Source organism: Labrus bergylta, chromosome 18, assembly GCF_963930695.1.
Source record: "Labrus bergylta chromosome 18, fLabBer1.1, whole genome shotgun sequence".
Lineage (NCBI taxonomy): Eukaryota > Metazoa > Chordata > Actinopteri > Labriformes > Labridae > Labrus > Labrus bergylta.
In genome coordinates this window covers 18,603,258-18,617,943 of record NC_089212.1, presented here as the reverse complement: position 1 = coordinate 18,617,943, position 14,686 = coordinate 18,603,258, and the positions used below count along the sequence as shown (strand labels likewise).

General features: G+C 39.4%; 1 protein-coding gene across 1 annotated transcript in view; it reads left to right on the top strand.

Annotated features, from left to right (window-relative positions):
* plekhh1 (pleckstrin homology domain containing, family H (with MyTH4 domain) member 1) overlaps nt 1–12,197 on the top strand; it is a 33,315-nt gene extending 21,118 nt beyond the window's left edge. Inside the window, exons 15-30 of the mRNA XM_029275887.2 lie at nt 284–442; nt 1,755–1,835; nt 2,930–3,109; nt 3,192–3,303; nt 4,029–4,141; nt 5,396–5,572; nt 5,805–5,902; nt 5,993–6,170; nt 6,327–6,482; nt 6,884–6,981; nt 7,186–7,327; nt 7,497–7,639; nt 7,805–7,934; nt 8,215–8,298; nt 9,511–9,657; nt 10,233–12,197. Coding sequence (XP_029131720.2) covers nt 284–442; nt 1,755–1,835; nt 2,930–3,109; nt 3,192–3,303; nt 4,029–4,141; nt 5,396–5,572; nt 5,805–5,902; nt 5,993–6,170; nt 6,327–6,482; nt 6,884–6,981; nt 7,186–7,327; nt 7,497–7,639; nt 7,805–7,934; nt 8,215–8,298; nt 9,511–9,657; nt 10,233–10,388 — 2,154 coding nt within the window. The 3' untranslated portion in view covers nt 10,389–12,197. The remainder of the gene's footprint in view (nt 1–283; nt 443–1,754; nt 1,836–2,929; nt 3,110–3,191; nt 3,304–4,028; nt 4,142–5,395; nt 5,573–5,804; nt 5,903–5,992; nt 6,171–6,326; nt 6,483–6,883; nt 6,982–7,185; nt 7,328–7,496; nt 7,640–7,804; nt 7,935–8,214; nt 8,299–9,510; nt 9,658–10,232) is intronic.
* The last annotated feature ends 2,489 nt before the right edge of the window (nt 12,198–14,686 follow it).

The following is a 14,686-nucleotide window of genomic DNA, read 5'->3' as shown; positions in this document are numbered from 1 at the left end:
AATTAAGATTCACTTGTACTGATCTGTGATTTCAATATAAGATAAATTCTCTCAACCAAAGACAGACACAATGTGTCTTACTGTAGCGCTGCATCACAGTACAGCTTTACTGCTGCATACCAGAGAAGCAGCTTAAAATGACATCAGCTATAACGTTGGCCTGGAATGTTTTCCTGGCCCTTCAGAAGCTGATTCTGATCTCCCCTGACACAATGATGCTATCTTAGTCAGCTCGGCTTAACATTTCTCCCATATTTCTCCCCTTCTTTTTTTCTCTAATCAGTTGATTACAGAGAAGAAGACCTTCTATCTGACCGCAGATTCACCCAACATCCTGGAGGAGTGGATCAGGGTTCTGCAGAACATACTAAAAGTCCAGGCCAGCAGCCCGGTCACCGTGGAGACCAGCGCCAAGCCCACCACAAGAGGGTGGCTTACAAAGGTCAGGAGACAAGGAGTCATGAGATACCGTATCAGTGAAAGACCCAGAAAACATGATTATTTGCCCTCTTTAGACAAGATCAATACCACTCAGAGGTCTGTACATTCACTATAAAGCTACTTCTAGGAAACGGTTAGCTTAGCTGAGCATGAATACTGGAAAGAGGGGAGAAAGACAGCCTGGCTCCGTTTGAAGGAGAAACAATTTGTTCCCCTGTGCCTTAAAAGTGCACAACTATGTGTCTTAATTTATATTTAAATTATTACGATGTAAAGTTCTAATCCAAACACAAAAGTCGTAATTAACCACACAAAAAAAATCCTGAACATATAATTTTTACACTTTATTTTTGTATTGACAGCTTTTTCAGCTCATTAGCCTAGGTAAGCTAAGCTAAGCTAGTCTGTTATTGACTATAGCGTCATATTTCCACAAAATAAGTAACTGCATGTTTTTATTATTGTTTATTTTTCTTTTTTTAATAGTGTTATTCTGAGAAAAGATTTTAACATAATTCCGTTTTTCTCTCCTGAACTCTTCGTTCCCTTTCCTCACTTCCATTGAAAGTTGAAAGAGGTATAGATTAGCTGGCCTCTCCCCCTGAAGAGGATGCCATAAATAACTCTTTTTCAGGCCTGACGTCGTCTTTAAGACTGATATGGAAGTGTCTGTCACTGGGGTCGCGGGGAGTGGGGGTTGGCAGAGCACTCTTGAGGCAGATACTTGAAAACCTCCTTCACGTTGGGACACGGCTGTAAGGCGCGAGCTGCTGGAATGCTGACATCCACTTCTATTCAATCGTTCTCTTCTCCTCCCTGCGTTTCTTTAGCCAGAGTCAGTCTGTGGGTAAAATGAAGACACTTACGCATCTGATGGGTGTGTGTGATGGATGTCTGACGGATGACTGACAGTCTCAAGCTGGGATGATGGAGCCCGAGTCCTCTCACCAATCCCACAATCCCTCCCTGAGAGCAGTCTTTGATCCGCTGGTTAAGATGTGATCTCAGTTCAGACGGGGGGCGGCCCTACCTCTCTGCATAGTTAACCCTGCTGAACTCTTTGAAGGATGCACAGCTGGCTTTGTGTTGATAGCATACTACAGTGACATCATCCATTCATATTTTGAAAACTCTGAAAGACCTCTATTGCAAAAAAGTATTTTTTTTAATAATCTGCTGGACAAATGCTGACAGTCCCGATCATCTGTAAGGCTGTTTCAAATAAGTATAATTACAGCCTCACATTTCCTACTGTGTTGAAAACCTCTCAGATGGGACCTGTCTAACTTTCTGCTGTTTGGTTCTTGTTTCAGGTCAAACATGGACACTCTAAGCTGGTGTGGTGTTCTTTGGTTGGAAAAGTATTCTACTACTATCGTAACCAGGAGGACAAGGTACATGAAAAATAGTTCCCCTCTTCTCCTAACATGGCCTCAACAACGTATTATTTGTGATTATTAACATCTGCCTCAAAAAATGGTTTTGTAAATGCACATTTCTGTTTTCAGTTACATTTTCTTGGAAGTCTCTTTGATTGTTAGATTACCTAGAAAAAAAACGACAACATATTTTTAACAAATCAAGGATAGGCAGCTACAGCGGTTGATCGGGTTAATGGTTCTTCAACTTTTTCCCGTTAAACACCCCAAAAAAAACTAAAAACGAATCAATCCAGGGACCTTCAATTAATCACTTCATCCAAGAGTCTCCAATCTGATCAGAAAGTGTTCTTATGTTAATTTTTTTTTTTTCATTTTTTTATGGCGCCCTATTGTCCCGGCTCACAAAACACACAATATTTATGGTGGCCCTCCAAAATCACTGCATAATAAAATGTTATTTGAGCTAAACATCCTTTTTTTGTTAGACCAAAGTATACACTGTTTCTAACTACTTATATCTGATGTCAATAAATAAATAGGCCCTAATTCTGATTCACACCTAAGTCATCAATTGACAATATACAGTAAGTTATTTCATTAGAATGAGTAACTTAATCCGAAAAGAAAATATAATACAAGTAGCAGCTTGACCCCTGTGTCTTTCAACTTTTTCTTATCGAAAAAAAAAAGTGTCTTTCAACAAAACATGTATTTAACCTGAACTCAAGAAATACTTTTATTTGCTTTCAATCAATTCATAAAAAAACTACAATGGCTTCATTTATTTCTTGAAAATAAATGAATGAAGGCCTGTTGACCATTAATATACCTGGTTGTGAAGCCCAGGTAAAGTCTATGTGTGGGAAATGCTAGATGTTCACTCCCTATAATATTTCTCATATTTCTGAAACCAGCCTGATGTGAGGGAAAAAAAAACACAAAACATGAGGCCCCCCCCCCCCCCCCCCCCTTAAATGTAGTGGGCCTACAGCACGTGTTCTGCTCATAGAGAGCGGCAGGCATGCATCTTAATTGAACTTTGGGTTTCTAAGTACCGGTGTGTCTATTCTCTCTGATTTCTTCTAAACTGACTTATTTTTTCTTAGCTGCCTCTCGGTCAGCTGCAGATGAGGGAGGCTTCCGTACAGGAAGTGGATCGCTCATGTGATTCCGATGAGGACTACGAGGCCGGCAGTCGAGGCTTCCTCTCTTCACACTGCACTTTAGTGGTTCAACCCAGAGACCAGAGTCCTACATACCTGCTCATTGGCACCAAGCAGGAGAAGGTAACTGCAACATAGAACATAAAACTGTCAGTCAGCCTTTGGGATAAGGTTCAAACAACAAATTATGCTCATTCCTACACAGGACACGTGGTTTTATCACCTGACTGTGGCAGGAGGCAGCAGCGGGACCTTTAAAGTGGGAACAGAGTACGAGCAGATCATCGGAAAACTGCTCGACGCAGAGGGAGACCCAGGTGAGAAAAGTAGCATCACTAGTTACAATCAGCTGTGATTCATTTTAAAGCTTTTTTTTTTTTCAAATGAAAGGAACCATAAAAAGATAGATGAAGTTTTACATATTTATCATTAACAGAAAAAAGTGAATATATTTCCAAATTTTGAATCAGGACACTTTTCTATCTTTATACTGTTATTGAGGAGTCGCTTTTTTTAACATTGCTGAAAAGCTTTCTTGAATTCTAAATCTCAGCTGAGTAGTTTTACAGTCCGTTCACTAGTCAGTCCATTATTATTATTATTATTATTATTATTATCATCAAAACTAGTGGACTGTTTCTATGGATGCAGTTCCGATCAAGGACTCTGGAGGACCACATGAGATTTAAAAAGTTTGTTGGAAAACATTTGATCTGATTCTTTGTTGACAACACTGTAGGTGTATTTGTAACACTTGTGACACAGTTGGTGTATATTTGACTGAAAGGCATAAGGCTTACCTTGCTCTCTATAAGTGGATACGAATGTACTCAGTAGCTTTCTACATGTTATTTTGATCCTGGATGTCTGACCGCCTTAATCCACGCTGCAGACAGTGTTTACAACTGGAGCTCTGTGTGTGAGTTTTTTGTCAGCTGTTGAGACATTACAGCTTTGAAACTCAATCTTGATGTTTGTGTGTGTGCGTGTGCTTGTGTGGGTTTATATGTTTATGTGTGTGTGCTTGTCTCTCTTTTCCCAGACTCTGCCTTGTGGAAGAGCGAGGCCTTGAGTTTCAGTAAGGAGGGTCTGCGCTCGCCTCTCACCACGCTGCCCTCTGAAGCTCTGCAGACAGAAGCTCTCAAGCTTTTCAAGGTCGGCCTCTCGACCTCTCACCTCTCTGTCTGTCTCTTTTGAATCCCGTCCACTCTTTTTTTTTTTTTCTCCTCTGCCTTTCATCCCTTTCTCTAGAAACACTTTTTTCTTTTTTTTCTTTTACTGTCCTGCTCTCTGGAGGGTCTGTTCAAGGCATCATCCATCCTACTCCAGTTTGCCCCTGCCATAGCCCCCCCCATTATCCCCCCTCCTACTCCTCGGATGCACTCTGTGGCTCTCCTCTTCTCTTCCCTTCAGATCAAAGGCTCGAGGACGGAGGCCCCAGCTCATTAAAAGTGTGGAAGAGAGATAATGTCCTTGATTATCTGCTCTGATTGAGGCTAACCGTTCCTCCGGTGTGAAAGGAGCCCCTTTAAAGAGGAGACATGGGAGGTCAGGGCCTTCAGATAGTGGCAGCAATGGATATGGAAGGAGGAGGAGAAAACAGGGACCTTGTAGGAAGATCCTTTTCCTTTCTTTTCAACTCGGTAGCCCTCAGTAGTAGCCCCCTCGTTATGCTTCACAGCCCCATCCGCTGCAGTCATCAGGAGTGAAAGTTGAATGGCTCGGCTCTCTCTTTGACCAGCCAGCCTTACAAAACAGTCCCAAACACACACACACACACACACACACACAAAGACACAGAATGAATGGCAGGGACGTTCCCCCCCCCCCCCCCCCCCCCCAAGTCTCCGCTCTGCTTTATGCCTTTGAAGTTTTAATGAATCTGACAAGACTGATAAAAAAACATGTTAAATTGGCTCTTTGTCTTCAGCCGTCCATGTGGATGAGAACAAAGGATGCTTCAAAAATAATGGCACATATTTGAGCTCTTCCTTGACCTCATGCCATTTGTTTTTGTTATCTTTCCCTTCTTCTGACCTGAATATTATCACATATGTCTGTTGTTGGTGAAGCATTCGAAATACCGGTTAATTTATGAGTTTTGATCACATATTTTACAGCTCTCTATAGAGCCAGAAAAGCTTTTTTCACCTCTTCCTAAATGCTAAGCTAGGCTAATCGCCTCTGGTCTTTAGCTTTACATTTACCACACAGACCTCAGAGCGATATTGTTCTTTTCATCTAAATGTTAGGGGGAAAGGAAGTTAGAATTATCCCCTAAAGTAATAACAATAAGCTAATCTTTGCTGCTTTGAGCCGTGTGAAAAAAAAAAAATTCTCTTCTTGTATGTTTATGTCTCCACCTGCTGGTCATACAAAATAATTAATAAAGTGCTTCTCTCTCTGTAGTCCTGTCAGCTCTTCATAAACGTGCTGGTTGAGTCTCCATCCGTTGATTACCACACCTCGCTGGCCCAGAATGCTTTGCAAGTCTGCCTGACCCACCCTGAGCTGCAGAATGAAATGTACTGTCAGCTGATCAAGCAGACCAGCAGCCGGACGCCACACAACTACTCCCTGACACAGGTCAGCCTTGTGCATTTTGAAGACAAAATAGATACACGGGAAGGGCAAAATGGTAGAACAGAAAGCAGAATTAGTCACTTTTAATCTTCTGCAAATTACACAGCACAAAAGTTGTTAGTAGAGTGTTATGTTCGAAACAATTTATTTCCTGATGAAAAATGAATGCATAAAAAAAAAACAACATTAGTAAATTAAATCAAAGTTTTTCTCCTGTCACTCCCTCTTCCTGCAGTGCTGGCAGCTGTTGTCTCTGTGTGTGGCTTTGTTCCTTCCTCAGCAACATTTCCTTTGGTACCTGAGACAATACCTGCAGCGTAATGCCGACCCGAGGTAAACTTCATTATGATGCATGGGAGACAAACTAAATACTTAAGCTTTTCTTTGTGCATTGCTGAAGTTTCTATTCTATCTGTTCTACAGGAGTGAGGTTGGGAAGTACGCAGTGTACTGTCAAAGGTCTGTGGAGCGAACTCTGCAGAACGGAGAGCGGGAGGCCAAACCTTCACGCATGGAGATCGTCTCCATCCTGCTGAGGAACCCCTACCACCACTCGCTGCCTTTCAGCATCCCAGTGCACTTCATGAACAACACCTACCAGGTAACACTCTCACAGTTTATCAATCTATCCCTCATATATATATATATATCCATAATGATAGATCTTTCATAACCCAATATCAGGGCCACATTGGTATATAGATTGTGCTCTACTTCTCACTAGAGATTGCGATTCATCCATTCTTTCGTCTCTAAGGTGGTGGGTTTCGACGGCTCCACCACAGTGGAGGAGTTCCTCAACACACTTAATCAGAGGATTTGTGTGAGGAAGCCTCAGCTCTCCGGCTTTGCTCTGTTTACCGATGATCCATCAGGGAAAGACCTGGAGCACTGCCTGCAGCCGTCTGCCAAGGTGAGGGGGTGGGTCACTGAACATGAGGGGGAGGAAGAAACCCTTTACAAACTACAGACACTTTTGTGGAGCATAGATTAACATACCTCTCTCAAAGTTCCTGATAATTAAGACAAATTGGAGCAGGCAGTAATGGATGATTATGACAAATTGAGGCTGTTCAAACCTTTTGTGACTTCATGTCATTTTCCTGCAGCCTTCATTAGGGATTTACTTCTACTCAATTATGATAAAGGTGGTGATAAGCTCTAAAAAAGTTTATAGACCACATTTGAACTCTCTCCAGCATTATTCAGAATCTTTCTCTCACGCTATAGACTGCCATCTGCTGACAGAACCAGACAGAACCAAGTTTCCATATTATGTCTTGTTGGAGGCTGATTTGTGTCCCTTTTTACCAGATCTGTGATGTCATTTCCAAATGGGAGCAGGCCCTAAAAGAGTTGCATCCTGGGAAAAATGAGGGGACGAGGATAGTCCGTCTAACATACAAAAACAGGTAGGAAACAGCTCGCACACACACAACCTCTAGAATTATTTAAGCCACTCTAAAACACAACATAGACTACACACAAAACAGCAGTGTGAAATATATATATATATTTTTTTTTCATCTTGAAAATGAAGCAAATCCGTCAAAAAGCCCTACCTTTAAAGGAAAAGATGTTCGATGGTAAAGTCGTGCGTCTCTCTGCACACACAGGTTGTGTTTTAGATCTCAAGTGAAAGGAGAGACAGAGCGGGAGCGCCTCCTGCTGGCGTACCAGGTGAATGATGAAGTTCAGCAAGGCCACTTCCCTGTGAACAAAGAGCTGGCTCTTGAGGTGGCTGCACTCATGGCCCAGGTGTGTCAACATCATATTACATTTTCATACTATAAAGGCTTGTTTTTTTACCACATGTATGTTCTTTCATCTACAAAGCTGCAGACTACATGAGAATTTCTGTGTTTTCAAATAAATTTTCTCCTTCTAACATCTTCTTCATGTTCTCTTTTTTTTTTTTTCAATCCAGGTTGAACATGGTGATCTGGAGAAACCAGCTGCCTCCTCTCCTGCCGGCTCTCCTCAGCCTAAATCTCAGCTGATTCTCCTGCAGGCGTTGGAGCGCTTTTACCCCAAGCGTTACAAACAGGACTGCAGCTCAGATCAGCTCAGGTACACAAACATCAGAGACAAATTGACCCAAACTAAGTTGTTAATTGTATGTTGCATAATTTGATAAATATGAGGTAAGACTAGACCAGACACAGTTCTTCAAATGGGTCTTTTTTTTAAGTCAGTGACAGATAAGCTTTAACAAATGTCCCATTTCTTCTTCAGAGATCTTACTGAGCGTCTGACCACTAAGTGGTCTATGCTACGTGGGTGCAGTGCATCCGAGTGTGTGAGAATATACCTTACTGTGGCTCGGAAATGGCCGCTGTTTGGAGCCAAACTTTTCAGTGCCAAGGTGAGGGAAAAGGTGACATCAGTCCTTGTCTCTTTGTCTGTCTGTGGTTTGAAGTCTTTCTAAAAAAAAACTAAAAAAACACCCTCTCTTACAAACCTTTCATCAAGAGTAAGAATACACTTTTCAGTCTTGTTAGACTCTAACACAGCCATCCATCACGCTTTGAAGCACAGGTCAGACCAGTCTGAGTCTCTGCTGAAGATACAGACAGGAAGCAGTAATGTTTACGAGGACAGATTTCTCCAGAAACTTGACCTTTCTTTATTTGTCCTGTCCACAGCCCGTCCCGCCCTCTCCTGTCGAGCAGAGCCAGGTGTGGCTCGCAGTCAATGAAGATGGACTGTGTGTGTTGGACTATACAATGGTGAGTTTCAAACCCTAAAAATAAAGTACTTAAGTGCTAAGTTTAGTTTATTTTTATTTTTAAATAAAAAAGCAATACTGTTCAATAAAAATATTACTTCATTCAAATCGCATGTAACTAAAATTAATTTAGAATAATCAGCTACATTCACTACAAGTTTAAAGAAAAAATAAAAGTTCTCTCTGCAATGAAATGGTTCCTGTTAGGGTTTTAATTTCATACATGATGTTGAAAGTGTTTTCATGATTAATGTTGTTGAATTAAAGTGAAAGTTGGAGGTTACTTCTCAAGGTCTTTAAGGTTCAGGTTCATCTGAACTACTTTATATATTGTAGGGATGTTCAATGTACAGCAAGTATTCATATCCTATGATGTTATTAAATCTATGTAGTCGCACTGTCCTATGACAACTGTGTATCTTTAAAATGTGGAAAAATTTTCAAACAACAGATCTCTAAAAAAAATCCTTTATTTTATCAGAAATATTCAAAAGAATATTCAGAAGAGTACAGTAGAGGAGAGATACCTGACCTGAAATGTAATGAAAATGTGTCATTTGTAAAGTAAGTAAGGCTGATAAGCATAAGGTAGTGAAGTATGTCTGAAGTATGCAATGTAAAAAATACCTAAAATTCTGTTTCAGTGCAGCGTAACTAGAATAGTAACTTTCAGAATATTTTAGAATTTGGGTTCTCTGTTCCTTTATAGATTTCTATTAGTTTCATTGTAGAGCTCAAAAAGGGAGAGAAGTTTTTACAACTCTACTGCTCGGCTGGCCAGACCACAGCTGTGGAGCTTTGTTGATCCTCTGGTCAGGAATCATTTTTATTCTGTGGTGGTTTTTAAACACCAGAAATCCACAGGAAAATAAAATGTCTAGCCTCCGAGCTGACTGTGTTGACCTCGACAGAGAGCAGTTTCAGCATGTGTTGATGTGAGCTTGAGCGCTGTGATTTCTCAGCAGCCCATGTTGATCTTTTTCATTATTGGTCTGATTGGAATTTGCCCATGGGCTTTCAGAAAAGTAGAGAAAACATTGAAAGAAGTATCTAAAAATTAATTTGTTCCTTTAAAAAAAAGAAGCAGAAACCAGAATGATTTCCTTAATACACTCTATTCTCTATTTTAAGATCAGTAATAACACCTGATCATGCTCTCTGTTTGCTTTACTTTCTCTTCACATATCACACTGTTTGTGCCTTCGTCTTTCAGCACACGCTGCTCACGTACTCCTACCAGTGTGTGATCACCTTCGGTGGATGTCGTGATGATTTCATGGTGGTCACGAGCCAGCAGAGGGAGCCGGGAGGAGGCAAGAAAAGTGTGGAGAAGCTGGTCTTTGCAATGCCTAAACCTAAGGTAGGTGTCATATCTAAACCTGCACAAATGTTCAGGTTGATAGATTTTTTTTATCTTCACTTAGATTGAAACTGTATTCTAAAAGTTAAGGTTAAATGGTTTTCTCATGAATTTAAACTGGCCATATCAAATGCAATCACCTACAGGTCAATCTGGCAGAAGTATTGTAATAATATCTAATATGGCTTTGGGGATACGTCTTTCAAAGAAGCTGAAGATCATCATAAATCACTTAAATGTGGTTAAGATGGATTTATGTAGAAGTTGTTGGACGTATTCAAAAAAATCCTCTGAAGATCAGGAAGAAAAGATTGATTCATATTTACCTGTTCTCATAAAGCCTAGAGCAAATGGAGAAAACAGATCCCTAATAATTTATGTGCACAATCTCGACGGAGCTTTAACCCCGAGTCAGATTACTACTGTGGCTGAAGCTAATGACAGGAACTTCATTCTCAATAGGAGATCAATTTGTGTCTCAGGTTTTCTCTCGGCCTCTCCGCTCCCTGTGATCAAATGAAACTCAATCACATGGTTGTGTTAAAGCCATTACTCTGGCTCTGACCCTGTCTCAGATCCTGGAGGTGACTCTGCTTATGGCCAGCTACATGAACCACTGGAACCCGAACCTCCCGTCTGCCGCACAACACCAGCCACCCGGCCACTGGGACGGAGACAGCCGGCACTTTCCCGCCATGAACTATACCACCAAGGGCCCGACGCTACTGTGAAGACCAACAGAGACTGTTTAACTACAGGGAGGCCTGAAGACAGCGGTGACCTTTAGTCTGCTTCATGTGGAGTGTGGCTGGGTTTTAGATTTTAACAGAACAGGAACTTGGACATTAGTCTTTTTTAAATGAAAATTTAGATTTAGAAAAGTCAGATTTGGTCTTGTTAGACTATTTATTTCTACAACAAAAGAGTATTTTAACTCTGCTTGATTTAGATGTAAGATCATGCTCTAGTTTCTTGTTGAAATTGGACGCTGGAATTCATTTCTTAACTACAGTAGTGGTCTGAGGACTTGTTCTAACCTGCAGAGAGATCTTTTGCAGTCGTGAAAAAACATGTCGTTTTCTCGACGTGTTTTTCCAATTTTTTTGAGACTTCAGATTCTTTCCATTGATAAGAAAAGATTGTTTGCCTTCTGAGAAATGGGTTTCATAAGACGAAGTGTTGCCTGTCACTGTGTATTAACCAGTGGTGATCACTCTGACTTGATAGTGCATGAATTGAAATTCACTAACGGTACTGTGCAATTAGAAAGGCTCTAATATGGCGTGTGACACTTCAGTTGCATAAGTTTTAGTAACTTAACTGATAATGACACAAACTTAGAGAAGCGTCTAACTCTTACTTTCATCATAGAAACATTCTGATGATTATTTTCTTAGATAACTGATACATTTCCTTGTAGAGGTGGGAAAAAATAGATTTATGTAAAAATCGAAATTCTTATCTTGTGAGATTTGAAATCAGCCACCCTCTGCTAAGTGCTAAGGCTAGCTCTTTCACTCAGTAGAATGCCAAATGGAGCAGCAAGAAATTCAGCCAGTCTCACAGATGACTGGAGTAGATCCTGAAGTATGTACTCATTCTTAAATAGATTTTAAATCATGAATCATTTTGAATCGTAAATAGATTCTCAATCGAATCGTGACCCCAAGAATCGAAATTGAATCGAATTGTGAGACACCTAAAAATTCCCAGCCCTATGTCCTTGTCCATATAAATGTGTGAAATAAAGTTTATCACAGGTTTTTGAAGCCCAGGTTGACAAAATTAACAGACAAGGATTTCACGACGGTATTTTTGCTTTAAAAAATGGCTTAAATGATAAAATTGCGGTTACAAAAGTTCAACTAATCTGTTAATCAATTTATCGTTTTGATTTTTCTTAACATAATTTGTTGTTTATTCTTATCAAATAGGGGTTAGGAATATTAAGGTAATATTTCAGAAACTTTTGTAATCCTTTTCTGAAGAAGAAAGTTCAGATTTAGCTCTCGTATGGAACCCAAATCTGCCCAATCAAAAGTGAAGTGTTGTGAACAGTTTGACCCAAATTTCCTTATAAAAAACAATCTGAGGCACACACGGATACTGCGGGATAGAAAGAGGAAAATAAGTAAGGCCTCAGTAAATGTCTCATCACCTGTTTGTTATCATTTCTGAGATTGCCCTCTTCTTACCAACACATTCTCTGAATCTGTCCACACATGCTGCACAGACGTTTTTTAGAGGGGACGAAAAAAACAAAAAAACAATGAAAGAGCTAACAGAATATTTCAATGACTTGAACTGTGTTGGATCAAACCACTGTCTTGCTTTTGTCCATATTAGTTATTTATTTAATGTCCATCCTTTTTCCTTTTTGCCTACTCTTATGTTTGATACAAAACTGCAGTTTCCTTTATGTAGCAGAGTCATTTAAGAGAGCAGAGTATGTTTGGATGTTGTATACGTACTAGAGGGTCCTGTCTTTTTTGTGTTGCTTGTTGTATGTGAGTGATTATAAATAAAACGGTAAAATCTTGTTTTGTTTGTTGCTGAAAGCTTTCATTAAACCTAAAGTGGAAGGTAAGTACATGTAAGTGCATGAATATCTTTTCAGAACAGAACTTCTAAAGTATGGTTTTGAAAATCCCTCATCTTGATACAGAAAGCTTGATTATACTTAAACTGTTAGAGAGGAATTCTTTAAGGAATAAACATATATTTTTAAGCCTTTTTTTAAAGTCAAATGCACTGATTTTTTATTTTAATCCAACATATAAATGGATCAACAGACTTTGTTTTTCTCTCATTTGTCTCTCTGGGCTTCATAAGAAAATCATCCAGACATGTGAATCACAAACCTTGTTGCTAGTTTACTATTAACGTTTTTACAGAATCCTTGATTCTTATTTCTGAACTTCCTGTTCAGTTACATTTTAAATTCACCATATTGACTTGTTATATATGGTTATTTAGCATCGAAACATGTTTTCCACTACTGATACATCAGTGATTACTGCACTACGCAGCCCGGGAGATGACATCTCTCATCAGATTGACTTCTAAGTGACTTTATAAAGTTTGGGAGCACTTTAAACTCATTTAGACATTTAGTATAATCTGTGTTAGTTCCTAAACTTTTCAGCTTGCGACCCCCAAAGTAAGGGTGCCAGTGAATGGGGACCCCCACTGTCCTGAAGGTTGTTAGGGCATATAACGTAGCGACAGAACACCTTTTTTTTTATATATATATACTTATAACAATAATGGGTATAATATGCAATTGTATTGGAATTATTTACATTTTACATTTTTTTGGAAGGCATCTTGTGACCACACTCTTGGTGGCTCACGACCCCTGATGGGGGGGGCTGACCACCACTTCGTGAACCACTGATCTCTGCAACAAACAAAGGGTTCAAGCAAAAGAAACGAAAGTCATATTTGAGTCAAAACCTGTCCTGGAAATACAGTTTCTACTCCCTTCATTACTAAAAAAAACTCTTCTACATACAACACATCTATAAAGTACACACTCTCTGTGCTGCTTGTACACACCCTGCAGAGTGAACATGTTTTATTGGAGGAGGAGAGCTACAGCAGGAGAAACTGTTCTGCTTTTTCTTATCCAAGGGGGTCAAAGTGGTAATGGCATTTTCCTGCCAAATAGAAGCTGTAAATCCCCGGTTTTAATAGCTCGTCTGAAGCTCTTGTTGTTCCATAGCTGCTCTTATACAAAATGAAATGCTCATTATAAGGCCTGCCGCTGATTTTCTGCATGCCTGCATTCCCAATCAAGAAACAGAATAACTTTGCCATTTTTCCACACTGCAAGTTGACTTAATAAATCAAATAGAATTTAAAGTGAAATATTCCAGTGTTGTTGGACAGAAGAGAATTTTTTGTTTGCCTTACTGTAAAGCCATAATATTTTAAAGGCTGGCTGTGTCAGTGTGTGAGCTTTATGATTTATGTCAGTGGCACCATTAAAAAAAAAAAGTTTAACTATAATAGTGTGTGTGTGTGTGTGTGTGTGTGTGTGTGTGTGTGTGTGTGTGTGTGTGTGTGTGTGTGTGTGTGTGTGTGTATAGAGGGGGGAATATGCATAGTCTAAAGCTAATTTTAAATCATAAAAAGCCCTCTCTGTTCTCTCTCCTAAGTATCTGATGGCTTCTATATTTGAAAAAAAAAACCCAACCCTTTAATTTTTCACATTTATATCATTGTATTGTTTATATCATCATTAGTTTATTTTCAGGCTGAAACCAGCGACGTATTTGATTCTTGATTAATCTGAAGAAGCAGAGTGGGATTTTCTGGCCCAACTTCACCAACTAACAAGGTGCATGAAGAGTGAAAGGTTTGAAGAGGTCCAAATACTCCAGCAACACCAGTAGCATGAAGATCAACTTTATTAACAAATTAGACTGACGCGTTTCAGCTTGTGGCCTTCATCAAAGCTGCAGTATTTTGACCTATACTTGATTAATCTGCCAACTATTGTCTATAACAAGTACAATTATTAGTTCAACACATCAAGTTAAATAGTCAGATTGTTCTGTCTTTGAAAAGTCTATTAACTGTTTTATTTGTAAAAGTCATGGAATATTATATTTAAAAAATGTATATTATATTTTATCAAGGCAGATAATATTAAATATAATTTAATATCCCTGAAAAGAACAGCTGTTTAAATATCAGCAAATAACCCCACGTGTCAAAACTAGATCAACTCGTTTGCCAAGCGGCTCTATTTTCAGAGTGCGTTGTCTATCTACATAGTGTACAGGTGTATAGATGTACGTCATTGAGCAATAATTACATGTCCATAAAGTTAAGGGCAACATTTTACTGCTGGCGGTTATGCAGGTGGAGTAGGTTTAACTACTTGATCACATTTTAGCAGCTGATCATTCTTTTGTATATGAAATATTTATCTATAGGATAACTGACAACTAGATCTGCCGGATACATTTATTAGTATAACATTCTCCAACATTGAAGTACAGCATCAGACTGGATTTTTAAC